Raw genomic sequence first — 12,653 nt, 5'->3', positions numbered from 1 at the left:
GAAGTATGTCATTCCGATGGACACCAACATGCATGTTCACCTATTAAACAGGGAAAGCAGGAATAAGCCACGTGAAAATACGAATCAACTTAACTTGGGCTACAACATTCCCTAGACTTACATTAGCAGACCGGGAAATATTTTCAGGCACATCAGTCAGGACTGCAGGGAGAATGTTGATCAACTGGGGGTGGCTTGACGGTGGTGTTGAAGCTATAAGCCTCATTAGTGTTTCCCTAGCACTTCTCTCAACCAGCGATTCTGTTTCTGGAACCAGAGGGTTCAAGCTAGGCAGCAGGGGAACAGCTGAAGTTATAGAAGGCCCACAACTCACCAGATAAGCCTGACCGGAGGAACACATATCAATCACTGGGACATGCACAATAGGATCAGACATCAACGGTGTGAACGTTGGAACCTGTGAACCATGCAGCGAGACAAGTGGTGAAGTAGGAAGTGGCAGGTGAAGCAGAGGAAATGTTGGAACCTGCGAACCATGCACAGGAACAAGTGGTGAAGTCGGAAACGGCAGATGAAGTAAAGGAAATGTGGAAACCACAGAACCATGTAGGGGAACAAGTGTTGAAGTAGGAAGCGGCAGGTGAAGTACGGGATCATGCAGTATTGATGGAAAGTTAAGTGTAGGTGGATCAGTGGTACCCAGCTTTGCAGAAATTGATGAAGCAGACGGTTGTTCATTAGATACCAGTGAGCTCAAAGGTGGTTGGGGAAATGGTTCTACAGATGTTACTGGCATATGCAGAGGAGTTACACTGTACTGCAGTGATGATGGGCATGGCGGACACCAGCAATAGTACGGCTTAAACGGACTCTCTGAAGAACCCTCAGAGAGTGGACATTGAGTCGGAAAAGGATAAAGAGGTGGCAGCAAGGGAAATGAAAGAGGCAAATCTGAAGGAGCTGAAGTCACACTGTCTTTTAAACAATCCCCATCACACGCCTCACTGGATGAATCAGGGTTAAGACTCTTCGCTATCAACGGATTTGCATCAGCCAGAGCAGTTGATGGGCTCAACCATTCACCGTGCCGCTTCAGCTTCTCCCTTCCAACAACCTTTGTACAAGAGTTCCTTGGCACCCCATCTTTAAAAGTGTTGGACCTTGGGCTCAGACTGGCTTGATAGATTGAACTTGTTTTTGTTGCATTAGCCGTAAAGGTGCGAGACCTTGAAGGCCTGGAAACGACTGATGGGGGTTGTAAAAGTTGACCATGTGATATTGAAATACTGAAGAAGTCGCTAGATGATCCCAACGATTTAGCATCTCCAATACTTGGTGCGCGAAGATAAGCATGTAAGTTAGTGACAAAAGCATCAAGTCGTGAATTGGAGATGCCTGTGAGATCAGAGAGGGTTGGCCTGCCCTGAAGTAGATTTTTCATCTGTATCAAATATTTGAGAGAGAGAGAGAATTAGCAATACTATCAAGGCATGCATATTTCGATGACGGAATAAAATTATATAGCGTGTTGTTTTTCATGTGGATAGGCTCGAGTTCTTGGAGTTTGCTCCCACAATAGATGTGACACACCATAGTGAATATTGCACATGGTTATATTTACAGGATAAGTTGGCAGCCACTACAAAGTACAAACCTTTGCAAGAAGCTCCATTCCACATTCCTTTGACTTTTCAGCACACCAGTAGTAAAATACTTTAGATTCAGAAATCCTGATGAGGAAAGAACGTCCAGAATTATCAGCTGATATTTCTTCAACCCTGACTTCTGAATCTTCAAAGGCATCGCTTAAGAGTGCTAGTTGCTCTGAATGACCATCATCACCAGAGAAAGTAATGTGCATGCTCGATGAAGGAAGAAGGCCAAGGCTCAGCTTCCCTCTGTACATAGGAAATGAGTACATGTGAGTCCCTGAATTCCTATTCTGAAGAAATAAATAAAACAGAATATATTTTTTCTAAGTGTCAAGGGTTTGGTTGCTTTTTGCCACGAAAGTATTGCGATTTTTTTTTAAAATTATGTTTCAATCAACAAAATGAGAGTTCACACAGGAACCTTAAAAAATAGTAAAATGCAAATAAAGGCTATGTCTAAAAGGAGATCACATTGTAGACAACTCGACATCTCTGAATGCAAGGAATAGCCCTTGGAAAGAGCACATAGTTTAGTCATAGAGCATTGAAACCTAAGTGTGCAAGTAGATTTCCACAGGAAAAGCTGGAAGGTAGTGCAAAATCTAAGTTGCTCAGCATCACATCATTGGCAGACGTTCATAAAATAATAACCAAGATACTGTATTTGACAGATGTTTTTTTAAGAAAAATGGCAGCTTATGCCTTGTAATCAAATAAGTCAAGAGAATCAAACACAAATTCAAGATTGCAGTATTTGACAAACGTTTTTTTAAGAAAAAAAGCAGCTTTGCTTTTCCATCAGAGTAGGTCGGAGGATTGAATACAGATAGTCTAGGGCCATGACATGGGGCTAAGTGTTGACAGCTAGTTGACTCCATTGCTTATGTTAGTTCATAAGAAAAGAATCATGCATCATCTAATGTTTTTTCCTTCGCACACAATAAATCAAGAATTACACCTGGTTTAGACAGCTTGTGGCAAATACTAGCACTGGCTGGTTGTGGTTTTACACACTTACTTTCACATGAGCACACCTACAGTAAATTCCAATATGTGGAGGACAGTATATGTAGAACATAATGTGAAAATTCAAGGCAAAGTAAATACAAACCATCCATGGTCATTTATAGACAGTGGCCTTCATTTTAAGGGGTAACATCATTCAATTTGAACTGAAAAATGGAAAGAAATGATTGCCAACAGCAGAAATGTTGATAAACAGCAGCCATGGGGAATCAAAGAAAGACATATGTCACTAAGTGCAGACCGAGTACACCAAGTACACACATGGTATCTTTATAAAGGGAGACAGAAACATGGCTAGCAAACACAACACAGTTTATGAATGGAACAGCTTGTTAAGCATAAGATAACTGGTTTCAGAATAAATATTAGTGTGAGCACATTTTACATAGGCTCATATCACAAGTTGACTGCAGTGACGCAAATATCAATCTGCTGCGTAAATGAACAACACTGGAGGAGCCTGCGATAAGCTAGCTGCAACCACAAAACATACACTTTCGATAACTGCAACGCAGGAAGTATGTGAAAGCATCAAGAAATGAGATATCAGACTCTCTGAAGTAACATTTGAAAAATTCCACTAAAGCAATATATAGTCAGGAATCCTATTGATCCAATCTCATATAAGACTGCAACTGTGATGTGTATTCATTACTCATTATCAATGCAGGTAACATAATACCATAAGTCACATGAAAGGAACTACCTTCTCTTTCCTCAAATATCAGAGAACACATGCCGAAATAACCTACAAATGGAAACATATATTTATTTGGTAGATGAACAGTGTCATCACTAATAAGCTGCAACATGTAATCCTAAAATCAACAATCTCTAGCATACATAATTCTTAATTAGGTGGGATGGTTGAAAACACATCTCCTCGAAAAGCAATTATTATGTGTTGAAGTACAAGGACAAGAAGAAACGGCATATTACTGCTGAAAGCAGACAAAGTGCTAAAATAACAGATATAATTGCAAGAGTAAATAATAAATAGTAATAAATTACATGTTACAGCATACTTGCAACACAGCGAGGTAGATGCATGAACTATGTTTTAACTAGACTAGAGCAATGATATGAAAAGGGCAACTACAGACAAACAGTAATGTCAGTCTGTTATAAATTGGAGATGGTAGCACCAAACAATTTACTGAATCACAGCCCTTGTATGACCTAACAATTTCCATGCAACTATTAGGAGATTAATCAAACCAGACTGGCACGTCTGACTACAGTCTAGTAACATGAAATGGAACAGCCTGACGACTTATGTTGCCAATGTAGTGCTAGGTAAAATAAAAGGTGAGGCGGCATCGTAGAATGTACACATGAGGGAAATGTTAGGCTCTTTCTGAAAATCTTACTTATTTTATTATCTTTTGTGGTTCTGCAGACACAGAAAAGTCTGTTGGGGGTGCTCTCTAGATGTTCAGAGTTTGAGATGCATATAAAAGGCTGCTGGGTTACTGTATCAAGCCATGCTGTTTGATACCTAAAGAATGTATAAATTTGACCGTGCTAGATTGCGATTGATGCTAGAAATCTTATTGCTATGGGGAACCTGTCCACCAAATAACTCATAATCTGCTACTTATATGTTGTGTTGGCTGATTATGTCTTATCTTCTTTTGCCAAGGCCATTTTTTGACGTAATAACAATTGGATCTCATGATGCTCTAACTAGTAAGCATTATTGTGCTTAATAAAATGTATTATGATTCTTCTGTCAGTAGAGATCAAACTCCTATGAAATGATGGAACAGTCTTAGGCTACCACAATCGCATGGACACAATAACACTAGGTTATCCAAAATCACCGGTGCAACTACATGGTGATACATTTCGGTTTCCATTGCATTTTGGCAGATGAACTTTTTATTTATTTATATACTGATCAGATGCTCCTTGTAGGAGGGGATTTAATTCATACAAAAAAAGTAAAAGCCTAGTCGGCAGAAAAAGGTTTGTATCCCACTGAAAGACAAACTGACAGAATACGCGATTTGCTCAGGAAGGTACACTAAGTACCTGGGTGCAGCCATGCTTTAGAAGCGACAGACACGCTACATAATGAGGAAAAATAAAAGTAGTAGCCGTGTCCTAGGATTTTAATCATTTCATGACAGTGCGGGCTACACGCAGCTGTGGCAAATCAAAAAGAGAAGCCACCGTCTGATAGCTGGAATCGATGTAGTTTCAAAGCAATTCGATGTGCTATCCAGCGGAGTAGATGAATTAAGTGAATACGTTCGAGGTTTGGCTACCTGATGGGTGTTGGGCAGAGGAGGGAGCCGCGGCGGTGGACCTTGCCGACGCGCAGGGAGACGAGGGGAACGCAGAGGCACCTGGCGAGCATGCCCACCTCCGAGACCTCGAAGTGCTGCACGCAGGGGCGGAGCGACGAGGGTTAGAATGGGGACGGGGCTCGTGGTATAGGTAGGGAAAAAGCAGCGCGAGAGGGTGGGAAGCGTCACCTGGGAGAGGTGGGAGATGAAGCGGTTCTCGGCGGCGGAGCAGGAGACGTTGAGGGTGAGGAGGGGCCTGAGGCGGTCGTCGGCGCGGCAGGCCCCCACGAGCTGCTGCCGCAGGGGTATCGGGCGGTGGGCGTCATCTCCTCCTCCGCCGCCCCCGCGCCCTCCTTGCTCCGATCCGGACGTCTCCGGCTCGTCGTCGTCGGAGGAGGTGGTGAAGGGGGGACGGGATTCGTCTCTGCTCGGCGGGTCAGACATCGGGGGAAGGGAATCCTAGGGTTTGCTGGAATTCGTGGGATGGGGGGAGATAGGATTGGGGGAGGAGAGACCGAGGGAGGGAGATGACGAGACACGAGAGGAGAGGAGAGGGCAACCACGCGACGAGGACCAGGACCCAGATCGATCGCAGGCAGATATTTTCGGAGCGAGTGATTGCAATTGCGCAGCCCCAGGCCGTGGGCCCGATCAATCCATCTCTGCTCCGTGCAACTGCGCCCCCCTGCACAGTGGCCCGGACTCTCCTTGTCTGCCTGGCACCCGTGATCCCTATCTTTAAAAAAATAATTAAAAAACACATTCTAAGTTTCAGAAAAAATCTGAAAATAAATTATGATGTAGCCAATATTGTATTCCACAAACGTGTAAATTTTCAGCTGGAAATAATTTATATTATTGGCTACACAGAAATAACAATGTGTGGATCTGAGTATAGTGATCCAAACCTTAAACCAGACTTTATCATTTTTGTGTAGCTCGGAAAACAAAACATTTGTAATTGAGATTTTGTACGTTAGTGGGATACATCATCAGCTCCTTTTAGAATTTTGTTACATAATTTTTTTAAACACATAAATCTAATTTTTTTAATTTTTTAATACGATGAGAGCACCGGTACCCAGGATCCAAAATGACTTTTCGTTAGGAAATGGACTACATTAATTTCATTAAGATACCTTCAAACTAAAATTTTATTTGGAACACCGAATTATACCATCTGGCAAGGACAAGGACCCAGATCGATCGTACGCCGAAAGAGTAAAGGAGGAATTGTCACACATGGATGGAAAAGGCCGCGGGAGGATTATGTAAAGCTCAACGTTGATGTTGATTTTAGCGTTGATGCTGGTTTAGGAAGTACATGGGCAATTCTTAGCGATCATCGATGATTCTTCGCTGCAGCGGCAATCCTTTTGTTTCTAATGTTGCGACGTCTGAAGCAAGAGAAAACTAGAAACGGATTCAGATTGTATGGAGGTGATCGAGGTGATGAAGAACGACGGAATCTCGCTTGGCTCGGTCGTTGCTATTTACGAGGAGTGTTCTTTTCTTAGTCACAATTTTACTCAAGGTTTGTTTTCACATTGTCCTAGTCCTAGGGAGGTCGATATGGCAGCACATGTATTAGTTAGTCATTTAGAGGGTTCCCAATCGATTATCTGGATTGAGGAACCGTCTGATTATCTCAGTGGTGGACTAAAGGATGATGTAGCTGTGAACATATTGAACATTGACAGTATTGTTTCCTGGCATAAAGATAGTTCTTCCATCTCCTTCTAACATTGAAAATACATATTTTTGTTTTCTTGCTCTCATTTTGCTCACTCTGATGCAGACTTGTGATGGTGGGAGGGAGCAAAGAGCAGGGACTAGGGTGGATGCGTGCGATCGACGATGGATGTACAACCAAGAAAAATATGATCACGGGCAATGAAGGGCTGGAAGTGTAGGCAGAAGGAGAAAAGGTTCAAATTTAGGCATGGTCACAGGCAATGAAGGGCTAGAAGTGTATCATATGATGAATTTTGTCGGATATGGAGTACAAGGTTCATATTACATAGTGTTTGTTAATAGTCGCGGTTTCCATTTTAGTCGGAATGAGATACACATTGTTTCATTTTTTATATTCATTCCCTTTGTTGTAGACAATTGTTAGATAGTTTTTGCCCCAAATTTATACTAAACTTTTATACTTATATGTAACTCATTTAATGTAAATACATTATTTCTAGTATATCTTGTTATTGTTGTTAGCATAATTAACCACTTAACAATGTGTTCAAATATGAAGTTACGATATTTTTGGGATTGCCATATTGTTCTAATTTTATCATGGAAAATACATTTGCACTAAATCTATGCTATTTTTTACTAAATTAGTTTGTGACACCTCCTCGAACTATAAATGATACACATCTGTATGTGTGTTACCATATATGTGAACATCTTGGCAGGTATTTTCTAAAGCTCGTGGTCTAACAAATATCTTGACAGTGGTTTCTACTGTATGATTGTGTATAACCACATAAAAAAATAGAGTATGTATATAGTGTTAAAGAGAACTTAGAGAAGCTTGTCATCAAGTCGTTGGTTTGCTGATTTACAGTGTTTTGTTGTGCCAAATGTGTCTTGGGTGTTCCCAACTTCCTATGGGAGCTACAGTAAGCTAGCAAGGCATGCATATTTTTTCTAGGTGGTATTTAAATAGCATTGTTTATAACAAACACCAAAGAATCGTTTGCATTCTTTTTTTTCTTAGCATGCATGACCAGCCAGCTGCATTACACAATGCAAATAGAACCCTCCTATACCTACGACTAATTTTGTTTGACGCTGGTACGATATGCATCACGGCCATAAAGTTCCGATGCAAATAAATGTTGAAAATAACAGGGAGCCCCTTGCTACCCCCTCTCAAAACCAGCTCAATAAGTGCTAAAAAAGAAAGGGCTCCACGGGTAGTCTTGGCATATAGTACTACACACACATGGAAATGACGACGTCGATGCAATTTTGTGTCTCCTTTGACCATTCCTCTACTGGTTGACTTTGTTGCTCTTTCTCTCAAAATGTACAAGGTCCCACGTACATCATTGGTCTTCTACGAAAGAAGGTCATGATGGTGTTTATTTTATGGCATATAGAGAATATTTTGTCTATCAAAATTAAGTATCTAATGTATACTCCTTGTATATTTGGACGGAGTGAGCATAATACTATGTTTTCCTATTTCCGCGTTTTTGGAATCTGCAAACAAAGGAGTCCCTTGGTCTTAATTCACGTTGATAGCCAGAAATTTGGATCTAACTTATATTCTTTCCGGCACGCACCTGTTAGCATTCGTTTTCTTTGCATCTTCGGCTAGCACCTATTTCAAAGAGAACAGAGCCTCACCAGAGAGTGGTGATGTCCCAAGATGATGCGCAATCCTACAAGCAATAAGACTGCTCATAATTAGTACTCTTTCTATCTCTGTAGTTCCTTCTCTTGTCAGTGACAAACTGACAACTTTTGCAAACCTCTACAAGGTTTTGGCCACTGGGCGGGCCTCAGTTTTAACCTTAAACCCTTCTACCCCAGGTAGAGGCACCACCATTATAACCGTGTTCTACTTCTACCATAACTTGGGTTAGCACCTTCGTGAACGTGTTCCATCCTGATATGCGCCCTCAGTTTTTTAAACATTAGGCCCAGCTTTATATATAAAGCCTAGATACGTGCCTCTGTAAAAGATCATCCTTACAGCAGTGTTGGAACTTTCACACGGCGCTGGAACTTTTGATGTACAATTCAGTTCCTACAGAACCGTCCACTTCGAACACCAGAGGGATACGCCACCGCAATCCACCAGACTACGGCCAGTACAACAGGAAGCAGTACTGGCTTACAAAAATATACGGTCTACCATCAGAGCAAACTGGATTTACTTGTCTCGCCTCCAATTTACTCGAGCATTGCATATTCACATTGATTCATTCTACGATTCAATCTGACCAAACTGAAGGAATCAACTCAATGATTGATTCTATGAACTCGATACGATGGATCTCCTATGACTGATCCGTAACGGCCGGAGCATGAGCAGGAGCGGGCCTGAAGATCCTCCGTACCACCCATTGGACCGGTCTCAAGAGCTGTGATCTCTTCTTGCGCCAGAACCAAATCGCGGCGCTGTACTGCTCGTTCCGAATCTTCCTCGTCGCCGCCTTCCAGCCGAACTTCTCCATCTCTATCCTGGCAGCCTTCCCCATTGCCTCTCTCAACTCTTCACAGGAGAGGAGGCGTTCAATCTTGCCAACACAATCATCCACATCCCCTGGCGTGTACAGAAAGCTGGTCTTTCCCTCCTGGTCCTCAGGTATAATGTCAGGTATACCACCCGCTCGAGCAGCGACCACCGGAACTCCGGACGACATCGCCTCCAGCACAACAAAACCAAGCGTCTCTGATTCAGAAGGCATCACAAACACATCCCCACTGGCATAGGCCTGTGACAGCTCTTCCCCTTGCAACGTCCCCGTGAAAACTGCAGGCATTCCTGAAAACATCTCTTCGAGTTCAGGCCTGCAGAGGAAAAGCTCATGTTAACAGTGCATACTCTTTTTATGAGCAAGTTTCAGTCTCTCAATAAGAGAAGCAAGATTCATGATAATATGCAGGAGTTTATTTGGAGAAGAAATCACTGCTTAGCAATTTCGGTAGCTAGAGCGACTCCCATCTGTTGCTTTTGCTACTGAAGGAAGAGACTAACTAGTTCTCTATAAGATTTTTTGTTTTGTTTTTGAGAGTACTAGCTCTCTATGAGATAGCAATGCACACCTGAATGGGCCATCTCCAATAAATGCAATTCTTGATCCTGGAAGTCGGTCCATAACTCTGAAAAAAATAGAACACCATATCAGCAGCGAATCACACTTGGCGAACACAGGATCTGACTTCAGTGGGAAAAAAAGAGATCAAAAGTAAAATTATGTCAATAAAACATTATGGTAACAATAAGGGAACCCAAGCAAGCAGTAAATAAGGTTCTACCACACATGCCATTCAGTTTGCACTGCAGCATCAATAATCAGAGAAGTCATGAGCTCACCTCTTATGAAAATCTAAGCTTTTCTCAACTCCCAGGCGTCCAACATAGATTATCAGTGGCTTGTCTGGTTCACCGTTCCTGATAAAACACACAAGCAACACAGTTAGACACATGAATTATACATTTGATTGCCTCAATTCATTGGGCAGTTTTCGCTACATATGTTGTAACTGAATCAGCTGAGCAAAGAATGTTACATACGTTAGCCTTGAACGCATTTCCTGGTTACGAAAACGAGGATGGAAGCTTTCTGAATCCACACCCTTGTTCCATAAGCGTATCTTGTTGGCTGGAAACATGCATCATGAGACTAAGATATTGGAGGTAAATAACAAGGAAGTAGTATGTATGTTTGTGCAAACCTGCTGTAACACGAGCAGCTTGAAGGTCCTTGCCAATAGCAACTGATGGTACCAGTGTGAGATCCGCAGCTCGGTGCAGGAATTCTTTAATTAGCAAGAGAAAATCGTATTAGTTTTGCTAATCTGGTAATATAAATTATATGTTTGAGCAGAGAATAAGTGAGAACTTACTTATAATTAGCCACATGGGCTTGACAAGCCAGCTGAATGTATATCTGGGTATATAGCTGTCAGAAATAAGAAGGATCAGGTCGCTTCTCTAGCTGGATAAATCAACCCAAAATGCCTTGGATTGTAGGTGCCATTCACGAAATGAACATACAATTTGTTTTTCTGCTAGGAGCAGAAGATTAAATAATCTAATTGCAGTTCAAGCTGTTCAAGATGCAGTTCTAGTTGTGGCACACAAGTAATTTTCTCTTTGTGTTCGGAGATAATAGGTGTTGACAAGTTCAAGCTGTTTCATTTCCTAGATGAGTGGCATGATTTGCGACAGAGAAGAAGGGGAGCCAACTCACATTGGAACATGGGTGTGGTACGACATTACTAGAGGGACACAGAGCAACTTTGCTATGATCAGGGCTCCGAACACCTGTAAATGCAATTCAATTCGTCAAGAGGAAAGATGAAATCACTAATAATGATCATACAAATTGTCGGGCAATTGATCGAAGGAAAAGAATTCGGCTAGTACAAAGTAGCATACGTACCATGATTCCTGGTGACGATGCGTGGATAATGTCGGGCTTGAACCTGGCGACCTCCCCGATGATCCTGGGGCTGAGGGCGAGCGAGAGCGGGACCTTCTGGTACCATGGGCAAGGGAAGCTCCAGGAGCCGACGAGCTTGGCCCCGTGGAACTCGTCGGGCACTCCCTCGTGGGTGGTGACGACGATGACCTCGTCGCCCATCTCGCGGAGGTGCTTGATGAAGTTCTGGAAGCGGTTCTTGTACCCGGAGACGTAGGCGAAGGGGGAAGGCTCGACGAAGAGCGCGATGCGGCGCGGCCGCGAGTCGGCCTCCGAGGCCGGCGGCGGCTCGTCCTCGTCGTACAGCCCGTCGTCCCGCTCCCGCAGCAGGACCGGCCACGACGAGGACGAGGAGGGGGCGCTGGCGCTACATGAGGATGAGGATGATGGTGGCGCGGATGGGAGGAGGCGGCGGCGGCGGTGCAGGTGGCGGAGAGGGAGGAACCCGGCCCTGGGGCGTGCCGGCGGCGGGATCAGAGGGAGAGGGGCGAGGATGGACGCCGCCCCCGCCATCCCCTGGTGGCAGCTGATCCTCTTCCGCTCCTCGCTTCGGCTGAATCGACTGTGTTCCGAAGCCGGAGAGGGAGTGTGCGAACTGCAAAGTCGGAGGCGAGAGGTTCAGGTTCCCTTTGGTCGCCGGTGCACCGGCATATTCGGACAGACTCCGGCAGCAGATGCCTCAGTCTCAGTGACTGTGTGAGTGAGCACACAGGCGACACGATGCGAGCATATTCGAATCAAGAACCGAATTTGGGTTTTGAGCAAACATCGTCCTCTCTTGGGGACCCTCCTCATTTTGTTTGTTTTGATTTGGGAATGGAATTCGCACAATGAAATCCAAGGAAGCATTTCGTTTCCATGTGATGATATCACATTATCCGATTCTAGCCAATCAGCTCCCAGTCCAACCGGAGCCACAGCCACTCGCCCACTCAGCCAACAAGCTCCTCCTCGTTTCGTTTTCCTTCTCCGGTCGATCCCTACGATTCTAGGCCTGCTTGCCTGCACTACTACACCAAATACCTGGGCTTGGCGACCACTGCCCATTCGAATAATGGGCCTTGGCCCAATGAAATGTCAGAAATTTTGAGCAGAATTCAAAGGGGTGGAGGGGTTATATGTGAGCTAGTCTCCCATTGAGAACGGTCAAAGATTTTTAGAGCATCCCAACAACCGTCTCTCAAACCGCGTCCCAAGCAGCTACTGGACACGTCAGATAGAAATCCATGCCCAGCCACGCATCCCAAAAAAGTTTTCTCTTTGTCGCTGCCCAATACCATGTTTGGTGTCCTCGGTCCACAAGGGGGCGTCATGTGCACGCCGGGCACGAGCCGCGGCTGATGCCACGTAGGACACTGACATCTGAGTTTCATACACCAGCGACCCAACCCTATTCCCCCGGCCACATAACCTATCCCCTGGCTCGATGTCGGTCCACCTTGTAAAAGTCACCACCACCGCCTATTCTGATGTCAGCCGTCGACCAACCGTGCCTCCCATGTCGCCTCTTTGTCGTTTCGTTGTTTGTCTACTCCACGCAGGAACTGCTACAACGGCGC

General features: G+C 44.0%; 2 protein-coding genes across 3 annotated transcripts; both read right to left on the bottom strand.

Moving 5' to 3' along the window:
* Positions 1 to 5,510, bottom strand: LOC127334177 (uncharacterized; the record flags this gene model as incomplete). 2 transcript variants are annotated; one of them, XM_051360597.2, is given in 6 exon segments in its annotated part: positions 1 to 40; positions 122 to 1,402; positions 1,616 to 1,859; positions 3,346 to 3,387; positions 4,910 to 5,025; positions 5,120 to 5,143. In XM_051360597.2, coding segments are annotated over 3 exon segments (1,528 nt in total), but the record flags the coding sequence as incomplete, so codon positions are not given.
* A 3,133-nt stretch (positions 5,511 to 8,643) lies between these two features.
* On the bottom strand, positions 8,644 to 11,899 carry LOC127334178 (sulfoquinovosyl transferase SQD2). Its single transcript, XM_051360598.2, has 8 exons — positions 11,056 to 11,899; positions 10,864 to 10,937; positions 10,517 to 10,572; positions 10,346 to 10,429; positions 10,185 to 10,272; positions 9,984 to 10,061; positions 9,713 to 9,769; positions 8,644 to 9,457 (listed from the first exon to the last, which is right to left on the bottom strand). Exons 1-8 carry the CDS (start codon positions 11,605 to 11,607, stop codon positions 8,944 to 8,946), a joined length of 1,503 nt encoding a protein of 500 aa, XP_051216558.1. The 5' UTR covers positions 11,608 to 11,899; the 3' UTR covers positions 8,644 to 8,943.
* Positions 11,900 to 12,653: the final 754 nt, after the last annotated feature.

Source organism: Lolium perenne, unplaced genomic scaffold (genome assembly GCF_019359855.2).
Source record: "Lolium perenne isolate Kyuss_39 unplaced genomic scaffold, Kyuss_2.0 unplaced27, whole genome shotgun sequence".
Lineage (NCBI taxonomy): Eukaryota > Viridiplantae > Streptophyta > Magnoliopsida > Poales > Poaceae > Lolium > Lolium perenne.
The sequence above is the reverse complement of the archived record's forward strand: the minus strand, read 5'-3'. Positions and strand labels throughout refer to the sequence as shown.